Here is a 24,226-nt window from a genome sequence, read left to right as displayed (position 1 = left end):
TCATTTGTCTTATAAAATTTACCTCTGTATAAATGCTGCAGGTTGGGCTAGGTTAAGAGAATAAAGCTGAATTCACCCCACAAAGTCAATGGAAGACCAAATCACTGGTCTTGTTAAATTGGTCCATTGTTATTCTTGGGTTATTTTATTGTAGACTTCTTTAGGAGTTTAATGCTCAATGTCACAGATTAGAAAATGGGTTTCTTGTGTGAACGCAGCTTCAGGAGTCCTGAAATATACTGTTTGAGTTTGATAGGTCAACTAGTTCTTGGATTCTGATTTCATTGCATAATAATTGATTCTTTCCTGAACTGATGCCTTCCAGATGTCTTGGTACTATTAAATTCACAGGTTGAGCTTCTCATTATACAACAGTGACCTTTGGTAGTCTAGGTAAATAATGCAAAAGAATGCCTTGTCGGTGGAAAAGGTTTCACAAATGTGAAGTGGAAGAGATATCGACACAAAGGGTCACATTGGTTAAAGGGTTGGAAGCAGCTCAGCTTGGTTTCTCTCAGAGTGTTGCTTCTATATTCTGGTTCCTTCGTGCATGCTTTTCAGTCAGTGACTGCAGCCTCCATCTAAAAACGGTCCCTCTGGAGAGAAAAACCACAGTTTTTCAAGGTAGACATCCCCATTTTCAGTAGCCCTTCTTCTTACTGAGAGACCTCCAATGATGACATAGCCCCGTGAACCAGCTCATTTATTGTTATTTTTATTTATTTATTTATTTTGTCCAATACACAATATATATTGAAGAGAATAGACATGTAGCATTATATATAAAGAAAAGGATAGAAGAAAAGATATAAAAATAGAGAAGATATATGAAAGGAAGAAAAGATATATTTTATTATTTTATTATTTATTTATTAAATTTGTATGCCGCCCCTCTCCATAGACTCGGGGCGGCTCACAACAATAATTGAAAAAACAATGTAGAATACAAATCTAATAATTAAAACTAAAACCCATTATTTAAAAAAACATGCACACAACATACCATACATAAACAATATAGGCCTGGGGAAGTTATATCAGTTCCCCCATGCCTGACGACAGAGGTGGGTTTTAAGGAGTTTACGAAAGGCAAGGAGGATGGGGGCAGTTCTAATCTCAGGGAGGAGCTGGTTCCAGAAGGTTGGGGCCGCCACACAGAAGGCTCTTCCTCTGGGACCCACCAAACGACATTGTTTAGTCGACGGGACCCGGAGAAGGCCAACTCTGTGGGACCTAATCGGTCGCTGGGATTCGTGCGGCAGAAGGCGGTCCCGGAGATATTCTGGTCCGATGCCAACACTTTGAATTGTGACCGGAAATTGATCGGCAACCAGTGCAGACTGCGGAGTGTTGGTGTAACTTGGACATACCTTGGGAAGCCCATGATTGCTCTCTCAGCTGCATTCTGCACGATGTGAAGTTTCCGAACACTTTTCAAAGATAGCCCCATGTAGAGAGCGTTACAGTAGTCGAATCTTGAGGTGATGAGGGCATGAGTGACTGCGAGCAGTGAGTCCCGATCAATGTAGGGCCGCAACTGGTGCACCAGGCGAACCTGGGCAAACGTCCCCCTTGCCACAGCTGAAAGATGGTTATATGATATATGAGATAAGGAGAGACAATTGGACAGGGGACGAAGGGCACACTAGTGCACTTATATACGCCCCTTACTGACCTCTTAGGAACCTGGAGAGGTCAATTGTGGATAGTCTAAGGGAGAAATGTTGGGGGTTAGGTGAGTCCAGTAATGAGTTCCACGCTTCGACAACTCTATTGCTAAAGTCATATCTTTTACAGTCAAGTTTGGAGCGATTAATATTAAGTTTGAATCTGTTGCGTGCTCTTGTGTTGTTGCATGGTTAATGCAGAAGCAAAACAATGATTATGGCAGATGACTTACTTTGTTAGAGGAATCCGAATCTCATGAAGGGACTGGAAAGTTTTCAAGTTAGATTGAATTTCCTCTCTCTCCTCCCCTTCCAATCCAATCCAATCCACATCTTGCTTACCTGGCTTGTTTGTTTTCATTTAGCATCTCTCAACTGTCTATTTTTTTTTTTTGCCATCCTCAGAGCCCATGGCCTGGTTCTTCTCAGATATGAGGAAGCAGCTGATGTAGTCAGATGAACAAATACTGACTGGACACATAACCATCATGGATTATGACAACAACACCCAGACTGAAGTTTCGTACCTGTTCCCTGCACCTCTCCTCACCAGTGTCACTGTCACCTGTTTGCTCTTCTTCACGGTTGGGATTCTTGGAAACCTGATGACAATGCTGGTGGTCTTTAAGTTCCAGGATATGAGGACAACCACCAACTTGTACCTCTCCAGCATGGCTTTCTCCGACCTCTTGATCTTCCTTTGCATGCCCCTGGACCTCTTCCGCCTCTGGCAGTATCAGCCCTGGAATTTTGGAGATCTTCTCTGCAAGCTCTTCCAATTTGTCAGCGAGTGTTGTACCTACTCAACCATACTCAACATCACAGCCCTGAGCGCCGAAAGATACTTTGCTGTCTGCTTTCCACTCAGGGCCAAGGCGATCATCACCAAGACCAAAGTCAAACTCCTTATCCTCATGCTCTGGGTGATATCTTTCGTCAGTGCCGGGCCCATCTTTGTTCTGGTTGGAGTTGAGCATGAGAATGGGACAAATCCTTTGGATACCAATGAATGTCGAATCACGGAGTATGCCATTCATTCAGGGTGGCTGACCATTATGGTGTGGACCTCCAGTGTCTTCTTTTTCCTGCCCGTTTTCTGCTTGACCGTTCTCTACAGCCTCATTGTGAGAAAGCTTTGGAAGCGAAAGAAGAAAAACATTGGGCCAAAGACTTCCATCAGGGACAAGTACAACAGACAGACAATAAAAATGCTAGGTAAGGTACTTGATCTATTCCCCCCCCCCCAAGACAAGCCTGCTTATTCTGTAAATCCAAGATGTAAAATCCAGAATATTGTTTATTGAACCATCTAAAAGTTGTGTTGAAGCATGCAATATTTTTTAAAATAATCTTTATTAGATATTTTCATTAAAAACGTAAGACAAAAAAGAATGTAGTACGTGGTATAAAGCAGTGTTTCCCAACCGTGGCAACTTGAAGATATCTGGACTTCAACTCCCAGAATTCCCCAGCCAGCATTTGCTGGCTGGGGAATTCTGGGAGTTGAAGTCCAAATATCTTCAAGTTGCCAAGGTTGGGAAACACTGGTATAAAGGTATAACAATAACATCAAGTATGGAAAAGAAAAGGGGAAGGAGAAAAGAAAAGAAAAGGAAAAAATGAGGGGGAAATGAATGAATTGAGGATAGGGGATATGGGGAAGGGGGAAGGGAAAAAAAGAAAAGAAAAGAAAAGAAAAGAAAAGAAAGAAAGAAAGAAAGAAAGAAAGAAAGAAAGAGGGGTGTCAGCTATAGGCTGGCACATTAGTATTATATGACTTCCCATAGCATGCAATATTTTAAGTAACAAAGAACATGTCCTTCAGATTAGATTTAAGAAGAGAGTGAACAGCCATTTAGAATAGAATAACAGAGTTGGAAGGGACCTTGGAGGTCTTCTACTCCAACCCCCCGCTCAGGCAGGAAATCCTACACCACTTCAGACAAATTTATTATTATTATTATTATTATTATTATTATTATTATTATTATTATTATTATTATTATTATTATTTAGATTTGTATGCCGCCCCTCTCCGTAGACTCGGTGCGGCTCACAACAATAATAAAACAATATATAACAAATCTAATAATTTAAAATCACTAAAAAACCCTTATTAAAAAGCAAACAATATACACACACACAAACATACCATGCATAAACTGTATGGGCCCCGGGGAGGTGTCTCAATTACCCCATGCCTGACGGCAGAGGTGGGTTTTAAGAAGTTTACAAAAGGCAAGGAGGGTGGGGGCAATTCTGATCTCTGGGGGGAGCTGGTTCCAGAGGGTCGGGGCCGCCACAAAGAAGGATCTTCCACTGGGTCCCACCAAATGATATTGTTTAGTCAACGGGACCCGGAGAAGGCCAACTCTGTGGGACCTAACCGGTCGCTGGGATTCGTGCAGCAGAAGGCGGTCCCGGAGATATTCTCTATGGTTGTCCAACCTCTTCTTAAATACTTCCAGTGTTGGAGAATTCAAAATTTCTGCGTGCAAGTTGTTCAATTGGTCAATTGCTCTAACTGTCAGGAAATGTCTCCTTAGTTCTAGGTTGCTTCTCTCCTTGATTAGTTTCCACCCATTGCTTCTTGTCCTGCTCTCAGGTTCTTTGGAGAATAGTTTGACCACCTCTTCTTTGTGGAAGCCCCTGAGATATCATAACACTGCTATCATGTCATCCCTAGTCTTCTTTTCATTAAACTAGATATCCCCAATTCCCGCAACATTCTATTTGTCTGAAATGATATAAGTTCTGCTGCTTGAGTAGGGGGTTGCACTAGAAGACCTCCAAGTCCCTTCCAGCTCTATTCTGATTGATTGGTTGATTGATTGATTGATATTGATTGAGAATGCTATGTAAATTAAAACAGCTTGCATAGTCTTACATTCTTTAACAGGTCACATGATATGCTAGTTATACTAGCTATGCATGTCTCATTGGCATATAATGAAAGGTTTGATTCTTCATCAATGATTCTCCAGGTTATCGTTTAATAATAACAGAGTTGAATGGGACCTTGGAGGTCTTCTAGTCCAGCCCCTTGTTAGGCAGGAAACCCTACCCTACATTTGACCAAGGGGTCCTGATTTAGAACATATCCATTTGGATATGTGGACAGGAGGACTGGTCAGAAAGTTCCACTCAATTTTAGTTTCCATTTCTCCAAGTGTGGTAGAGTTAATAAGATGGATTAGAAGGGAGGACACCCAGCTTCAACTTTGTTTTCAGCCATGGAAGTTCACTGTATGACTGTGAGCCAGCCATTTACTCTCTGCCCATCCTAACTCACAATGTTTTTGCTGTGGTTGATGCACAAAATTGGTGGAGGTATGCTATTTTGAGCTACAGTAGGAAGAGCATGATACTCATCTAATAAATAAATAACTTTTAAAAGTGTAACATTTTTAAACTGACCTAGCATGTTCCTAAAACATCAATAAGAACCGGAGGACATAATCTGAAGATTTAGAAAAATGAAATAATATTTGCCTCTGGGCTTTATCCTCAGTCAATAGGTCAACAAGTTAGGTCAGTCAAACATCTGCCTGGAGGACAGAAGGGAAAGGGGGGACATGATCAAAACATTTAAATATGTTAAAGGGTTAAATAAGGTTCAGGAGGGAAGTGTTTTTTAATAGGAAAGTGAACACAAGAACAAGGGGGCACAATCTGAGGTTAGTTGGGGGAAAGATCAGAAGCAACGTGAGAAAATATTATTTTACTGAAAGAGTAGTAGATCCTTGGAACAAATTTCCAGCAGACGTGGTTGGTAAAGCCACAGTAACAGAATTTAAACATCCCTGGGATAAACATATATCCATCCTAAGATAAAATACAGGAAATAGTATAAGGGCAGACTAGATGGACCATGAGGTCTTTTTCTGCCGTCAATCTTCTATGTTTTTATGTAACCTGAGGACATGATCTGAAGATTTAGAAAAATAAAATAATTATTGCCTCTGGGCTTTTTCACTATCCTCAGTCAACAGTTCAACAAGTTAGGTCGGTCAAATATCTGTTTGGTTCCTAATACAGATGGCGAGATGCTTAAGGCTCTGATGATCCCATCTCTTCCTGCTATGACTTTCCAACATCTTTGAAATAGCTAGGATAGGCTTCCAGATTTGCAAAAGTCATAAAACACAGTCATATTACTTAAAGGTTCAGTTTGCAGAACACTTAACTGACTTTCTACCATTCTGCAATATATGGAGTCATAACTTTACCAAATTCTAACTGTTCCATAACCTAATCCAATTTCTGACTGTTCCATAACTGTTGTGGTTGGCTCTGGTCCAGCTCCTGCCCCAAGGAATGTGCAGGTGGATGTGGGGGAAACATCCACATGCTGCAGGCCTGTTTTGCTCCCGATGGAATCTGACGACGAAGCCTCCTCTGACCAAGGAAGCGTGAGTGACAGGGAAGAGGGGAGTTTGGCAGACAGCCCAGGAAGAGATCAATCTTCTGTATCATCCCTGGATTCTGAACAAGAATTAATGACACATCCATGCATGCGTAGAGTGATGCATAGGAGACAACAACTGAAGGATTATTACAAGAGAAAATGAGGCCACCTGTGGTTGGGTGGGGCTGCTGTAATTAGTGCTACAGATAAAAGTGCAGCTTGGTGTTTTAGCCTCATGGCAGTTTGTCTGATTCATTGTTTTGTCAAGATCATGGTTTTTGTGCTGTTCAAGATTGCGTGTGGACTCTCTGGACTTTAGAATTGGACTCAATTTCCCAGTTATTGGGTGAGCAATTGGATTGCATTTAACCTGTGCCATGTGTGTACCAGAAAATCCCTTTGGCATTTAAAAAGGGAGCTGTTTCTGTTTTTCTGTTTATAAAACTTTTGGGTTTTCCATTTATTGTGGACTAATTACCCTGTAATTACAGGCAGTTGAAACACGCCGGCAGAACAATAACCAAGTTAAAGATATCAAGTTTAACATCTTAGGTATGAAGATCCATTGAATCTTCAATGATCAGATTGAATATTATATTGGATAGATTTTTAAGTCAATTTTGCATACAGCATTACTGATCAGAGAAGATGGTAAGAATCTACAGATTTATTGTGCCTTAGTTTCTCTAACTGTTGCAAGACAGTTTGATAGACCCGATTGGGTCAAAATCTTGCACTTTGAAGCCTGAGTGAGGAAATCCATCGAGTCTGAAGGATGCAGTTTTCTGCTTGGGAATATGTGACAAAGAGTAATTGTGATAACTTGCCTGCAGACGCACCTTGGACTGGATTACATGCAATAGGAGATTTGTGTTTAATAAACATTACAAAGAGTTAAACATATAACGCTGCCAGAAATAACAACAATCATTTTTCACATATTTTAATAGCTTTTTCCTTTAGTCACATTAAAAAACATTTACATTTTAGCAGCAACTTTTGCAAAGACTTGTGGAGTGCAAATTTTGTACTTCTGCTTCTTACTGTCGGAGAAAAATGAATGCATCATAAATTATAATGGAACTGGAAAGTTAACACTATTGTCATAATCCTGTACACTACTAAGAATAAGCTTTACAGAAAGCAGGGAGACTTACTTGCGTAGTTGCAATTATGAAGACACTCATTCAGGGATGAACTGCTTTGGTCTCAATTGGAGCATCAGCATAGTGGTGTCCAAAGGTCAATCCATGATTGTATGGTCAAAGCTTCATCTCTTTTCATGTAAAAGGGGGGCAGTTCTTTGAGTGCATGACCATCACTTAGACTTCTTGGACCTCCTCCCCAACAGATGTCCTGTGAATTGGGACCATGGTGTTGTGGTTGGCTCTGGGACAGCTCCTGCCCCAAGGACTGTGGGAGTGGATGTGGGTGAATCCTCCAAGTGTCAAAGGCCTGTTTTACTGCCGACTGCTTCAGGCAGTGAAGTATCGTCGGAAACAGGGAGTGACTGTGAAATGGGGGGCCTGGCAGGCAGCCCATTAAGAAGCAATGCATCATCCTCTTTATCTTCACTGGACTCTGATGATGAAACATTTATTGATGTATGTAGATGAAGAGCCTTGAATAGGAAAGAGCAGCTACGTAGGTATTATAAGAGATAAGAGAGTTCACCTGTGGTTGGGTGGGGTTCAAGTAATTAGGGCTGCTGTTAAATGGGCAGCGTGCCGGCCTCTCAGTGTGGAAGATTATCTGTTTGTGCTTGTGGATTTGCCTTGACTTTTCGGATTCTCCAAGGACCCTGTGTTTTGATATCTGGACTCTGAACGTAAATCATAGTTAACCGTGTGAGTTAAACAAAGTCTGAAGGAGAGTAGCAGTGACGACTTCACAGCTACTTGTTAATTGCTTTGAGTTTGTTTGTTTTTTTGTTATTTCACTGCCTTCAAGTCTGTTTGTTTTACAAGTGAGCGCTTTGACTACAAAAAGAGGGTTTTGCTTCTATTTTTCTGTGGATAAAGAAAGTATTGTTAACTTTTCCTGTGTGTGTGTCTGTTTTGGCTACTTTTGCATTTAATTAGAGGCTCGTGCCAAGAGCTGGCAGAACACATGGTTGTTCAGTAGGTAAGATCTGATGATTATTGACAAGTGTTTTTGTTAGGAAGACCAAAAGTGAAGTTGGCCAAGCACCAGTAATACTCTTTATTAGGATTTACTTTGTGATAAAGGGGGTGAAGCATATTTTGCCTGTATTGGGTTTGCTGATAGCAACCCAGAAAAGTAGCCCCTGCCCCATAGACTACTGAAGATCTGAGAGTCACCATCATTTTAATTTTCTACATTCAGGATTTGGCCCTGCCCCAACATACTGAAGTAGAGTAAAGTCAAAGATATGAATAGGTTGCAACAGTGTAGTATGGTGGCAGTGCTAGATTTTGGTTTTTATTGCGGGAGGGGTTGTTTCTTTAGTTATATGCAGGGGTGGGCTACTGTTTGGACTGGGGGGAATGCAATGGGGTAGTGAAAATGGAGCTCCACCCCAGAGCACCCAATTTGCATTGAAAGATGTTGAAACAAAATGCATAAGCCACGCCCACAGTGTGTAGTAAAAATTTTGGTAGCCCATCACTGGAGAGAGGGATGAATGAGTGACTGAGCATGTGCCTATCAGTTGGCTTCCAGTGCCAGAGAAGGGTGGGGAAAGGAAGCAGCCAGGCTGCTGTTGTCTTTCATTGTGGTGTGTTCTGCCGGCGTGTGCCAACCGCCCTTAATTACAGGTTAATTAGTCCAAGCAGACACACACACACGATAGAAGGCAAATAAATGTTCTTTATCAACAGAAGAGAAGAAAAAACTCCCTTTATAACTTCCAGGCACAGTTGGAATACAATACAAGAACGAAGTCCAATTATTAACTCAGTAACTGTGAAATTGGGTCACAGCTACTGTTGTCCAAACAGTGATAAATACTCACAATGAAGTATAATCCAAAGTCCAGGAATTCCAGGCACAGTCTGGAATACAATCAAGAATCAACAATTCACCTTGACGAACTACGATCAGATAATCTTCCACAACGGCCAAGCCAGCACGCTGCTATTTTTATCAGCAGCTCTAATTACTGGAGCCCCACCCAAACACAGGTGGCCTCTCTTATCTCCTGTAATATTTCTTAAGTTGTTCTCTCCTATGCATAACTCTACGCATGCGTGGGTCTGTCATACATTCCTGATCTGAATCCAGCAAAGATAAAGACGATTGATCTCCTCCTGAGTTGTTTGCCAAACCCCACTCTTCCATGTCACCCACACTTCCTTCGTCAGAGGATAATTTGCTGGCAGACTCTGTCGGGAGCAAAACAGGCCTGTGGCATATGGATGTTTCCCCCACCTCCACCTCCACATTCCTTGGAGCAGGAGCTGGGCCAGAGCTAACCACAACAGGGTTCATGGAGTGAGACAGGGCTCCTCTTGCCATCTCTTCTCCCCCCCACCCCTTGCCAGGCATGCCAGGGCTTCCTGCGCCTTGCTTAGCCACCTGTTACCTTTTATCAATGCAATTTAAGGGTGGCAGGTGAGGAGGGATGGGTGGGGCATGGGAGAGTGTGGAGAGTATGGAGGGAGACAGGGCTCCACTTGCCATCTCTTCTCCTCCCCTCACCGGTCATGGCAGGACATCCCATCCCTCGCTTAGCCACCAGAAAAGCTCCCCCCTGTTATGGTTCAGCCTGAGGCCGATCAGGGTCCAGCTGCATCTTTGCTGGCTCCATGCCCGGAGGAGGATAAAAGCGAAGAGGAGGGGGCTGAGCAGTCGGACGGGGGAGAATATAGTCAGGAAGGGGACGAGGAAGAACAGCATGAGAGCCCCGGGGAGGGGCTCTCTCCAGCCAGTAGCTTGGAGTCACTAGGGGACGAAGCTCAAGCTGTCATTTACAGGCGACAGAGACGTTCAGATCAAAGGAAGGAGCAATTGAAGAAATACTATTAGCAGTGAATTAGGAACAGCTGGGCTTGGGTGTGGTCCTCATTAACAGGGAAAGGGTATATAAGGCAGGCAAGCCCTTGAAGCCATGTGGAGTGTTATCAGTTTGGAGTTGCGTTATCCTGTCTTGTTTCTCGGCGTCTCTGTTCCTGGCTTGTGGCCCAGCAGTTTGGAAGACCCATGGGAGGTGTATGTCTGCTATCTACAGCCTCGTCTTGGCAGCAAGAATCCTGTATTGCTGCATGAACTATTGCCTTGGTGGATAGATTTGGAGTTCCATGTTTTCCTGCTTTGTAAGAACATTTTCTGTTAGTTTTGTTTCTATTGAACTTTATAAACTGCATTTGCATTGCACCGGTGTGTCTGGCTTATCTTTTTGGGTTGATCATAGCTTCCGGAGTGACCCAGACAGAACACCCCCAAACACCCCCCCCCAAGTGTTCTCACTTCCTCCAAGCCTTTCTTGGAGGAAGTGAGTACTTTTGGTACCCTAACAGTGCTTGATTTCCAGCTCCATCACATTTCTTGCCATTGTGTGCAGGGAAACAGGTTTTAAAATAGCAAGGTGAAAAAGCCCAAACCTTTTATTGCGGTTTGTAAAAAACCAATGAGTTTCTATAGCAATACAGAAGGACCAGTCCTTTTTCTTTTCCCCAGCTATTTTGTTGAAACTTGCAAAATATTTTATGGGATTACCATAAAAAAATCTTCTTGTGAAGAAACTTCTTGCAGCTGGGAGAATACGGAGTCGATAACTATCTCTGGAGTTGAGTGGCTTTATAATTTTTTAAAATAGTAAGGTGAAAAAGCCCAAACCTTTTATAAATTTAATAAATTTAAACAGCTGTCAGCCTGGATAGTTTCAAGGCAGGATTAGACAGACTCATGGATGCCAAGTGTATCGGTGGTTATTGAAACGGATGTCCATGTGCTGCCTCTATGTTGATTGAGGCAGGCAGGATTCCCTTGAGTACCATTTGTTGGGCGTCAAGGGAAGGGAGGGTCTTACCTTCTCTTTCCGCTCAAGATCCCCATGGACAATTGAGGGGCCACTGTGTGACGCAGAATGCTGGACTCGGTGGGCTTTGGCCTGATTCAGCATGGCTCTTCTTATGTTCTTAAATTAAATTAAAATTAAATTAAGGTGGTGGCCTGAGTGGCAACAGTGAAGCATCTCTTTTGTAGACAGTGGGATGTCCTGCTGTGACCATTTGCATCATTAGGTAAGTAGGGGATTGCAAGGCATGTCACTTTCTGACATGCTCTTTGTGGCTGCCATTAACAGAAGACTGCTGTTCCGTGTAGATGGAGTGCATGTCGGGCATGTGGGGCTTCTTCCTCCCCTTTCCCCTACCTCCAGCCTCATCTCACCTCCTGCACGGCAAGCAAGGAGGAGGCCCAGCAACACGTGGGGCCCTTTGCTTGGCCTCCTGCCGCTTTTGCAGCTGCAAAAGTGGCCTGAGCAGCACCGGCAAAGCAACTCTGTTGTAGATGGTGGCATGACCTGCTGTGACCATCACACTGTTAGATGAGGAGTGTGGTGTGAGGCATGTCGCTGGGCCTACCGCTCTTTTTTGCAGCCGCCCTTAAGAGAAGGGGTGCAGTGGCTAGGGTCGTGGGTGTGGCCACTGTGAGACTGTTCTGCGTGGGTGATTGTGGCGCGCGTGGCAGGATGGCCTGCTGTGACCATCGCACTGTTAGGTAAGGAGGGGAGGGGCGTGAGGTGCATCGCTGGCCTTACCGCTCTTTTTGCAACCGCCATTAACAGAAGCGGTGCGGTGGCTAGGGTTGCAGGAGCGGCCACCGCAAGGCTGTTCCGCATGGATGGCAAATGCCTGTGGGGTGCATGGGCCATGTTCCCTCCCTCTCTCACCTCCACACCTTGCGTTGTCTGGACAGTGAACAACCAGAGAAAATGGTGGACTGGCTTCGCAGGCACTTAAATAGGTCTTATTTTGGGGGTAGGTTCTTGAGGAAACATGTTAAATTAAGGAAGAAAAAATATTTTGCAAGTTGCAACAAAATTGCCGGGAAAAAGCAAAACGACTGGTCCTTCTGTATTGCTATAGAAAGTCATTTATTTTTTACAAACCACGATAAAAGGTTTGGGCTTTTTCACCTTACTATTTTAAAAAAAATTATAAAGCCACTCAACTCCAGAGATAGTTATCGACTCCGTATTCACCCAGACTTTTTAAATGTGATCCAAAGAGGAAGATAATAGCTACAAAAAGGGTCAATTTGCAATAATTTACGCTTTGTCATTCTCGTTTCTTTTGGCAGACCAACTGTAGATCTCTGAATTTTATTTCTTGGTTAAGTGGGAGAAAGTACTCCGTTGCCTTTCAATTGACATCAATTGCCCTCCATTGCCATTGCCTCCTCCCCCACCTCCCAAATTCAAGGCTATTTCCCAGCTCTGATTCCTTTTCTGAAAAAACATTCAACGCAGACATGCAATTTGGTTTCCCCCCCAATAAATCACAACGAGAGTTATGGCCTTTTATTGGAAGGTCATCATTTTAAGATAATTTTAAGGTTTTCATCTGTAAAAATGGAGAATAGGTCCACACTTCTGTTGTAGAACTACTTTGCAGATCCAGACTGCCATCATGTTTCTCTTCAGTGGGCTAAACTTAACCCAACTTTTTAGCCATCTTTCATTAGTCTTATTTTGCAGATCTTTCACCCACTTGAGATCTTAACAGATGAACAGAATTAGAAGGGACCTGCGGCCAAAGTCCTGAAATCCAAACAGAGTCCTGAGAACAAATTCTGAAACGGCAAGTCAAGGTCCAACAAGTACGATCAGATAATCTTCCACACTGCAAGGCTGGCACGCTGCCAATTTAACAGCAGCCCTAATTACTTGAACCCCACCCAACCAAAGGTGGACTCAATTATCTCCCGTAATTTATTTTAATTTATATTTATTTATTTATTTATTTTGTCCAATACATAATACACATTGAAGAGAAAGATATATAATAATATAAGTAAAGAAAAGAATAGAAGAAAAGATATAAAAGTCTAGGTGAACTTATTTGAAAGGAAGAAAAGATAAATGAGATAAGGAGAGACAATTGGACAGGGGACGAAAGGCACACCAGTGCACTTATGTACGCCCCTTACTGACCTCTAAGGAACCTGGAGAGGTCAATCATGGATAGTCTAAGGGAAAAGTGTTGGGGGTTCCACGCTTCGACAGCTCTGTTGCTGAAGTCATATTTTTTACAGTCAAGTTTGGAGCGGTTAATATTAAGTTTAAATCTGTTGTGTGCTCTTGTGTTGTTGCGATTGAAGCTGAAATAGTCATTGACAGGTAGAACGTTGCAGCATATGATCTTGTGGGCAATACTTAGATCGTGTTTTAGGCGATGTAGTTCCAAGCTTTCTAGACCTAGGATTGATAGTCTGCTTTCGTAGAGTATTCTGTTTCGAGTGGAGGAGTGAAGGGCTCTTCTGGTGAAGTATCTTTGGACATTTTCAAGGGTGTTGATGTCCGAGATGTGGTATGGGTTCCAGACAGATGAACTGTATTCAAGGATGGGTCTGGCAAAAGTTTTGTAGGCTCTGGTGAGTAACGTGAGATTGCCAGAGCAGAAGCTGCGTAGGATCAGGTTAAAAACTCTAGAAGCCTTTTTGGCGATATTGTAATACTTTTGAAGCTGTTCTCTCCTATGCATAGCTCTACGCATGTGTGGGTCTATCATTGTTTCCTCATCAGACTCTAACGAAGATAATGAGGCTTGGCTTCTTCCTGGGCTGTCTGCCAAGCCCCCCTCTTCCATCCCACCTCCACAGTCCTTGGGGCAGGAGCTGGGCCAGAGTTAACCACAACATAGCCCACCCTCCGTTTCCCACAAGACTGACTCCAGACATGTCAGGTCAACAGGCAAATGATGATTCCTCTGTTAGCAGCGTTGGGGACTCTAAAGTGGCCCAATTATTTTGACATTCAGGTAGAAAATCTCAGGACATCTTCATTGTGAGACTGTAGTAATAAATTAAGGAACTCAAAGTCTGTTGCTCTTCCTCGAAACTCCAGTGGTATTTTATTTCCTTTCCATGACAGATGAAGACTTGTCATTCATTGAGTGGTGACTACTTACTGCTTTTCTATAAAAATGTTGCCTCGGGTAGAGATATCCAAGTTGAGTAGACTGAAGAAAATGGGAGGTTTATTTGTTGGTGATTTATTCCCATTATCACTAGGACAGGTAAAGTTTTGAGGCCGCTGATATATGCTCATGACAGTTTATATCAGGATATCATCCCCATGAGTAGAGTGACTGGTTCAGTTCCTGACTGCTTCAGTCATTCAGGAAAACATCTATCTAGAGCAGCAGTTTTCAACCTGGGGGGATCAAATGATCCTTTCACAGGGGTCCCCTAAAACCATCGGAAAACACATATTTCTGATGATCCAAGGAACCGAGACACCGCTCCTCTATCACTTTCCCACATGCAAAGACTACTGCAAATAAAATAAAATAAAATTTGTACCATGGGAATAAATTCTGAGTATGCTCAGAAGCCAAATTTACGGCACTGAGCATACATTGCCATCTTTAGGAAGCTTCTGAAATGAATATGTAAAGTACAAAGCAATTTATGAGACTGAATGTCTACAAAACATAGAAACATAGAAGATTGACTGCAGAAAAAGACTTCATGGTCCATCTAGTCTGCCCTTATACTATTTCCTGTATTTTATCTTAGGATGGATATATGTTTATCCCAGGCATGTTTAAATTCAGTTACTGTGGATTTACCGACCACGTCTGCTGGAAGTTTGTTCCAAGGATCTACTACTCTTTCAGTAAAATAATATTTTCTCATGTTGCTTTTGATCTTCCCCCCAACTAACTTCAGATTGTGTCCCCTTGTTCTTGTGTTCACTTTCCTATTAAAAACACTTCCCTCCTGGACCTTATTTAACCCTTTAACCTATTTAAATGTTTCGATCATGTCCCCCCTTTCCCTTCTGTTCTCCAGACTATACAGATTGAGTTCATGACGTCTTTCCTGATAGGTTTTATGTTTAAGACCTTCCACCATCTTTGTAGCCCGTCTTTGGACCCGTTCAATTTTATCAATATCTTTCCGGTACTGTGCATGTGTCAAAAAACTTTCCGGTACTGTGCATGTGTCAGTTTATAAACAAGACTTAGTTGCAACTTGTTGTGGTTAAAAAAATAAGGTTCTGTACCATGGACCATAGATATTTGCATGTTACCCAGTTTATATACCAGGACTATGTGAGTTTCCCTTTTCTATTGTAGCTCTTTGGATACCTGGGGAAGTTGTTGTAAAGAATGAGGCATTGACTGCCAGAGTTGCTTGGTACATGAGATGATGGTAAAGGAAAGATTAGATCATAGGGATTTGTGCTGCAAATGAGCAACCAAAGTGGCATCGGATCTTTTGGGGCTTTGAATAGAAATATTGCTGGGGAATGTGTCAGGGTTTCAAATTGGTGAATGTTGTGGTTAGCTCTGGCCCAGCCCCTGCCCCAAGGACTGTGGATGTGGGGGAGACATCCACATGCTGCAGGCCTGTTTTGCCCCCCCACCCCAGTGGAATCTGATGATGAAGGCTCCTCTGACTAAGAAGACATGAGTGACAGGGAGGAGGAGAGTGTGGCAGACAGCTCAGAAGGAGATCAATTATCTAGCTCCTCCTTGGATTCAGAACAAGAGTTAATGATACAGCCACGCATGCGGAGAGCGATGCATAGGCAACAACAACTGAGAGATTATTATCAAAGAAAATGAGGCCACCTGTGGATGGGTGGGGCTGTGGTAATTAGTGAGGCTGCTATTAATAGCAGCCTGTAGGTTTGGCCATTGTGGAGGATTATCTGATCGTTGTGTTTCGTGACTGCTTAACTGACTTTGACCTTTTGTGTGCTGGTTTTCCCCCGCTTTGAAACTAAACCAGAGCAAAGTGTGTTTCACTTTGTGAAAGAAGAAGGACTGTGAATTGCCTCACAGCTGCAAGCTAAGTATCACAGAACTGATAAGGGACTTGTACAAATTACCAGTTTGTTTGGAGACAAGTGCTCTTTGCTATACCAAAAGAGGGCTTAGTTTAAGTGAATTTTCATTATAAAGAACATTGTTTTGAATTTTCAAACGTGTGTGTGTGTGTCTGAAATTTGTACCTGTGAATTTTTGGGAGGAGTCTACCAGAGAGCCCGACAGAACAGTGAACCTGCAGACTTCTGCATGCTTTAGTGTCCTTTATTAGTGCCCTTTAGTCTCACCTGTTCCAAGATATTTTATGTACTTTGTTTAACATTTTGGAGAAATAATGTAAGTAAAAATGATAAAGTAGGCTACCACCATTTTAAGTCCATTAAGAATCTAAGGGATTATTAACTGCCCAAGGCCAGAAACTTTTCCATAAAATAAATAGTAGATTCTGTACAAGGCTTATGGATGAGAGATGAAGAAAGGGAGCAGCCAACATTGGTTTCTCTTTGCCTCTTTCTCCAATGGCCTCTTGTTCTGGCTGGTTCTAGTCACTGGTCTCTAGATGTGTTGTTTGAGGAACAAGGAACAGCTGGAGGAAAGAAGCAATTTTGAACTAACAAGAACTTTCCTTACCGTTAGAACAATTAATCAGTGGAACAACTTGCCTCCTGAAGTTGTAAATGCTCCAACACCAGAAGTTTTAAAGAAGAGATTAGATACATATTTATCTGAAGGTAGTATAGGGTTCCCTGCCTAAGCAGGGGGTTAGACTAGAAGACCTCCAAGATCCCTTCCAACTCTGTTGTTATTCTAAGTCAGTGGTTCTCAACCTGGGGGTTGAATGACTGTTTCACATGGGTCACCTAAAACCATGGGAAAAGACAAATTTCCCATGGTGTTAGGAACGAAAGCTTCTATTCTGGCGCCTTGGAACATATTTTTACAATCTGACTGTTGTGGTTAGCTCTTGCCCAGTTCCTGCCCCAAGGACTGTGGATGTGGGGGAGACATCCACATGCTGCAGGCCTGGTTTGCCCCCGGTGGAATCTGAAGATGAAGGCTCCTCTGACCAAGAAGACATGAGTGACAGGGAGGAGGAGAGTGTGGCAGACAGCTCAGAAGGAGATCAATTATCTAGCTCCTCCTTGGATTCAGAACAAGAGTTAATGATACAGCCACGCATGCGGAGAGCGATGCATAGGCAGCAACAACTGAGAGATTATTATCAAAGAAAATGAGGCCACCTGTGGTTGGGTGGGGCTGTGGTGATTATTGAGGCTGCTATAAAGAGCAGCCTGTGGGTTTGGCCATTGTGGAGGATTATCTGATCGTTTTGTTTCATGACTGCTTTCCTGACTTTGACCTTTTGTGTGCTGATTTTCCCCCACTTTGAAACTAAACCAGGGCAAAGTGTGTTTCACTTTTTGAAAAAAGAAGGACTGTGAATTGCCTCACAGCTGCAAGCTAAGTATCACAGAACTGATAAGGGACTTGTACAAATTACCAGTTTGTTTGGAGACGAGTGCTCTTTGCTATCCCAAAAGAGGGCTTGGTTTAAGTGAATTTTCATTATAAAGAATATTGTTTTGAATTTTCAAACATGTGTGTATCTGAAATTGTATCTGTGCATTTTTGGGAGGATTCTACCAGAGAGCTCGACAGAACACTGACCAATCAGGCATTTACAGTGAGGATGTCCCTCTGACCTTCCTGCCAATCAGCTTAAAGCTCTGAGAATTGGCGGTACACTTATGAGGAACTGTATTAAGGGGTTGTGGCATTAGAAAGGTTGAGAACAACTGTATCTAAGACATTTGCTGCAGGAAGAATAGTTAAATCATTCCTTTTGCCCTGCTTCTTCTTCTTCTAAGATGGGTAGTCCAGATTCCCATCTCAAAATCCATCTTAGTATATCTTTCGTCTGTGCCTTGAAACTTGTATTAAAAAGAGAAACCTCAGCAAATATTTTAATTCATTTTCATACGCACTCTCTTTCTCTCCCACTTTTTTTTAAACTAGCGGTGGTGGTTTTGGCTTTTGTCCTCTGCTGGCTGCCCTTCTACCTGGGACGTTATCTCTTTTCCAAAACCTTTGAAGTGGAATCCTTGGATATCGCTGTCATCAGCCAGTACTGCAACGTGGTCTCCTTCGTTCTCTTCTACCTAAGCGCTGCCATCAACCCAATCCTGTACAACATCATGTCAAAGAAATACCGAGAAGCAGCTTACAGGCTTTTTGGAATGAAGCCGCCGAGGAAGAAAAAACTTTTAGCGATGACGGAGAGAAGATGCCACACTTCGACAGAGTCCAGGCTGGGAGCGACGTGACATCAGAAGCTGGACCGAGGTGTCACTTAAAACCGCTAGAGAAGGGGAAAAGTATTCAGGCTGGCTAAAAAAGTTGGAGTGTTTGTTTCTTTTCGCAATTTGAAAACTCAGGTATGGAAATGAAAAGGGTTGGGTTTTTTTTTAAATTAAAAAAAAGCCGAGTTGTCAGGAATATTATGACAGATGTTCTGTGTAAATATATTCATCAGCAGTGGGTGAAAAAGCTATCCTTTCGAATCATTTCCAGTGCCTATGATGCTATGCATAAAGATGGGAATTGCGGTGACTTATGTTTATAAAGTACAAACGTTGAAGTAACAGAACCTGTCTTTGTGCTAATATGCAGCCCAGTATGGGGAGGAACGAGCTGTGATGCAGAAACTAATTGGAGAGGTTTCGCCATCAGGTGGGAATATAGTATGTGTATGTATTTTGTACTGCATAAAAGAAGGGATGACATCAAAAGCAAGGGAACTTCCCTCTCCTATGTAGGCAGAGAGAAGCCAGAAAGGATGGTTTCCTTCATCCCTGCTAGAACAATATGTACCAGCCTGTTGTGGGTTGCTTGCCACCTTATTATTGTGACAATCAAGTTGCACCAGTGGACAATCAAGTTGCACCTTTTCTGCAAAAGGGACCTGGAAAAAGGATTGTGGTGGTCCAGGAGATAGAATCCCAGTAGAAGCAAGGGTGGGCTACTGCCAGGATTGGGTGGGTGGGGAGAACGCAATGGGGTAGCAAAAATGGAGCTCTACCCCAGAGCACCCAATTTGCACTGAAAGATGTTGAAGAAAATGCAGGGCGTCCTGCATAAGCCATGCTCACAGTGTGGTAGTAAAAATTTTGGTAGTATTAATTTCTGGCCAATGGCAATGGGCAGATATGTATCATGGCATCCCTAGGGAGCCGCTGGGCCAATCGATAGGTCAATGAGGTCTCACCAGATCTGGAAAACTCTAATGAAGTCCTAAGTTGGTCAGAATGGAAGTGGAAGGAGACTTTGAGAAACACACACAAAAACACCCCCTTTCTGCCTTGTTTGGAAAATGCCAAAAAACCATATCAGTTATCGGAGAGACATTGAGAGATTCAAATGATGGTTGACGTTCAATTTTCATTTTGAAGCAAGCACACGCATGTCTTTTGGATACAACAGTATGAAGGCTCTTCTTTAGACAGCTTCTGCCTTCAAGGTAGCACAGGGAGAGAATGCTAAATCTTATTTTTAAAAAAAGTAGTGCCAGGGGGAATGGTAGCTCATTTGCATTCTTCCAAAAAAAACAAAAAAAGTGAATGGTAGATGGTACATTTAACTATGAACGAAGGCGAATATATGTATCCTAGGATAATGTTGCAGGATCCAGTCTGGGTTGGTCAGTGGGACAAGAGGTTTAGTTTTCTAAGAATTTTGACCAGGGGTGAAATTCAGCAGGTTCCGGCAGGGTTTATAGCAGTGATGGCAAACCTATGGCACGGGTGCCACAGGTGGCACATGGAGCCATATCTGCTGGCACACGAGCCATTGCCCTAGCTCAGCTCCAACATGTTGGCCAGCTGATGTTTGGATCACACAGAGGCTCTGGGAGGGCATTTTTAGCATCAGGAGAGCCGCTGGGCTGATGGGGGAGGGCGTTTTTACCCTCCCCCAGCTCCAGGGAAGTCTTTGGAGCCTGGAGAGGATGAAATACGAGTCTATTGGGGCCACCAAAAGTTGGAAAACAGGCTGTTTTTGGCCTCCAGGGGTTGAGAGAAGCTGTTTGCACCCTCCCCAGGCATTGATTGATTGGGTCAAATTTGAGACTGTTTAAGACAAGCACTGTGCTTGATTTATTCTGGATACAATTTGTGATTTGCTTTTGTTCACTGTGATCTGCTGCTCTTCAAAACATTAAACTTTGGGCTGCTTCTACATTGTTGCAGTGGAATTTATTTTCAATTTATTCTCAAGTCCCTATTGTGTGTTTGGTGAAGGCTTTGTATAGGTTTTAAATGGATGATTAGGAATGGAAATCATTATAACAGATCAGCTTTTCTTGCCGTAGAAATGATTTTTTCAAAAATAATTGAACACAAAGTTTACACGAAGAAAAAAAAATTGAAGCAAACAATATAAAAGTAATATACACTGCTCAAAAATATAAAGAACACTCAAATAACACATCCAAGATCTGAATGAATGAAATATTCTCATTGAATACTTTGTTCTGTACAAAGTTGAGCGTGCACAATAGCATGTGAAATTGTCAACCAGTGTTGCTTCCTAAGTGGACAGTTTGATTTCACAGAAGTTTGATTTACTTGGAGTTATATTCTGTTGTTTAAGTGTTGCCCTTTTTTTTGAACAGTATACAAAAAACAATATGATTAAATACAAACATGGAGTTTCTTTGTACTCCCATAGCATGGTTGCTTGCTTGCAGAAATATCATTATTCAGCCAGATAATATTGTGGGTGAACACCAAGTTCAACACTGAGCTATAGATATTTCCTTTTGTTGGGAAAAGTAAATGGTCTTAACATTGTTTACAATTTTCATAAAGTATACACACAGGCGCCCCTCAATTTATGACCACCAATCTGTAAAATCCCCATTCCCTCCCCACTCCATGTTGTGAGTGATCCATGACCGGGCCAATTAGTGACAGATTCTGAGGAGGATGTACCAGGCCCGTCTTGGTACCTGTTGTGGTTAGCTCTGGCCCAGCTCCTGCTCCAAGGACTGTGGATGTGGGGGAGACATCCACATGCTGCAGGCCTGGTTTACCCCCGGTGGAATCTGAAGATGAAGGCTCCTCTGACCAAGAAGACATGAGTGACAGGGAGGAGGAGAGTGTGGCAGACAGCTCAGAAGGAGATAAATTATCTAGCTCCTCCTTGGATTCAGAACAAGAGTTAATGATACAGCCACGCATATGGAGAGGGATGCATAGGCAACAACAACTGAGAGATTATTATCAAAGAAAATGAGGCCACCTGTGGTTGGGTAGAGCTGTGGTAATTAGTGAGGCTGCTATTAATAGCAGCCTGTGGGTTGGCCATTGTGGAGGATTATCTGATCGTTGTGTTTTGTACTGCTTTACTGACTTTGACCTTTTGTGTGCTGATTTTTTCCTGCCTTGAAACTAAACCAGAGCAAAGTGTGTTTCACTTTGTGAAAGAAGAAGGACTGTGAATTGCCTCACAGCTGCAAGCTAAGTATTACAGAACTGATAAGGGACTTGTATAAATTACCAGTTTGTTTGAAGACGAGTGCTCTTTGCTATACCAAAAGAGGGCTTAGTTTAAGTGAATTTTCATTATAAAGAACATTGTTTTGAATTTTCAAACATGTGTGTGTCTGAAATTTGTACCTGTGAATTTTTGGGAAGATTCTACCAGAGAGCTCGACAGAACAGTACCCTAGGCCAATGTTCTTGACCACTGAGTCAGATAGTGAGAATGATGGAGAGTTGGAACCTGAGAAACCTCCAGCGACTGTAGAAACCCCAATGATGTCTGAGTCAGAGGAGGAGGGGGGAGGAGCCCCTATTAGATGCCTGGGTCAAAAGGTCACGAAGCAGACAGGAATATCTTTATGGGGAAATGTTCAGAAAATGAGTCTATGAAAGAATGTTTACACAGTTATATCTCTAGGAAACAGTTGACCACATCCAGATACGATATAAAGGAGGATTTCTGGGTAAAGGGGTGTAGTGTTTCAATGTTCGTAATGGTGGTAGTTCTAGATTTGGGGTTCCAGAAATGCCACGCTGGCAACCTGCTATTCTTCTTCTAAATCCATCGGGCAGAGATGCAGCTGTGTGAACAAAACCTGGAGAATCGTGAGTGTGTGTATGTGTGACTGAAGGACGCTTATCATACTGAGGAATGTGATAATTAGCTTTGACACTCAGGGGCTTCTCGGATGTTTATCTCTTAGCCAATTTAACATGGAACGCTGCCAAAATGGACTGAAAGGCTTGAATTTGCTTGTGTAAAATATTGCTTTTCATATAAAAGTGTCTGATTTGAAATCTCAGCGCGTGGATTCTTCCTTTGTTCTGATCTGTGTAGGCCAGAGTAAAACACCAGGGGAAGGATACTGTAAAATCCCCATTCCCTCCCCTAGGATTTTTTAGGCTTGCAATTCTTACGCATCCTCCAGTTGATCTTTCTAGGGGCAAAGATTTTCATGATGGAACCTTCTTATAAAGAACCTTGCCATCAAGAAAGAATTAAAACATTTATTGGGCATAAATATATTACATATACACTACAGGTAACAGTTTACATACGTAGCGTAATATCTGCAAAAATCTATACATTAAAATTGAATATGGCAGTTTTAATACAATGCGTATGAAATAGTTAAAATTTACAAGAAAACTTATGATTATTTATTTCAAAGTTGAAAAGCTTGGAATGTATGTCCTACAAGTGAGGTAAAAAAACAAAACAAAAAGAAAAACAACTTTTAATTTTCTTTTTTTTTTTCAATTTAAATTGTGCAAGAATAATGTTCAGAAACATTCAATTTTAGGGCACTTTTCCATGATTAACAGAGAGTACACTCATCTATTGTTGCTGACAAAACATGATTAGAAAACTACAACATTTCAAGTTCTTAAAGGACAAAGGCAGATAATATAAAAATGTTTCTTTTTCTTCTTAAATAACTTCTTAAAATAATTTCCCCATATTGTTTTTTTTTTTTTTACAATTTCTTTACACAAAACTGGGGACAAGGGAAGTTGATTTCACACAGCCGATACTGACTGGGCCAAAAAAGACATATAAGGTAATAGAAAGCATTTTCTTTCTTTCCACAAACTGAAGGTTTATGGAAATGGGAACAGGAGTGGGTGAATTGTTTCTTTTTTACAGAATGGTTGCATTAGAAATCAACCTGTAGGGAAAGGAAGTACAAGATAAACCATGATATCCGATCCAATCTAACTTGGCAATTAATACGCATTGGCGTGGGTACGGTAAGTATGCACAAATGGGGAAGAGGCAGAAACGACAATAAAGATATGAAACGCACCTAAACCTGACCTTTCTTCAATCTTGCACAAAATGACTTTCTTTGTCTAAACACACAAATGGTTGGCTCTAGATTAAAAAAGCAATCCTATATTCTCCTCTCAATTGTTCACAGGGGGGGAGTGTTACTGCCAGTTTGGACCGATTGTCCCATTCTGGGGGTGGAGATTTCCTCCCGCTCCCCGAACCAACAGTGATGGGCAGCTGGCCACGCCCCCGAATCTGTGCTCCGCTCCTTGAACGCAGCTCGCAAAGAACCCACTGCACATGTGCAGAGTCTTCTGAGCATGCTCAGAGGGTCATTTGCATAACGCGGCGGGGGGCACTTCTGAAAATGTGAACTTCTGACGCAATGCGAACCGGTGGGGAGGGTAAGTAGAACCCAACCCTGGAAGTTGGCAAACTTTCTTACTGCTGGAGAGAGTGATGTCTTTTAATAGAGATTTACTCTTGGTAGAATCAAATTGATTCTTCCCAGGATTGGTGCTTTATCAACACTGAGACCACAATGAGGGCCGGTCTCCACATTCCTAGCTTTCTCCTTCCTCATTTATTGGCTGATACACTCCTATCTGGGATGGGTGTCCCGTCCCACCCAGCACAGCTTCAGGAAAAAGAAGCACGGAATGATGAGGAAGGTGTGAGACACACCCACCAAGCCAGACTGATCAGCCAAATGAAATCTGCTATTCAATGGGGGCGACAGATGTCACACCTGATCCCCCTCACATTTATTTATCCATTGAATTTATATGGTTGTCCATTTATCCGAGGAAATCTGGGCAGTGGGGGGAAAATTACATTAAAACAAATTCAACTTAGTTATTTTTTTTCATATAAAA

General features: G+C 42.3%; 1 protein-coding gene across 1 annotated transcript; it reads left to right on the top strand.

The window, feature by feature from the left end:
• Positions 1-2,104: 2,104 nt before the first annotated feature.
• Positions 2,105-20,268, top strand: GHSR (growth hormone secretagogue receptor). Its single transcript, XM_070753651.1, has 2 exons — positions 2,105-2,882; positions 18,054-20,268. The coding sequence occupies exons 1-2, from the start codon at positions 2,156-2,158 to the stop codon at positions 18,359-18,361; spliced, it is 1,035 nt and encodes a 344-aa protein (XP_070609752.1). The 5' UTR covers positions 2,105-2,155; the 3' UTR covers positions 18,362-20,268.
• Positions 20,269-24,226: the final 3,958 nt, after the last annotated feature.

Source organism: Erythrolamprus reginae, chromosome 5 (genome assembly GCF_031021105.1).
Source record: "Erythrolamprus reginae isolate rEryReg1 chromosome 5, rEryReg1.hap1, whole genome shotgun sequence".
NCBI lineage: Eukaryota > Metazoa > Chordata > Lepidosauria > Squamata > Dipsadidae > Erythrolamprus > Erythrolamprus reginae.
The sequence above is the reverse complement of the archived record's forward strand: the minus strand, read 5'-3'. Positions and strand labels throughout refer to the sequence as shown.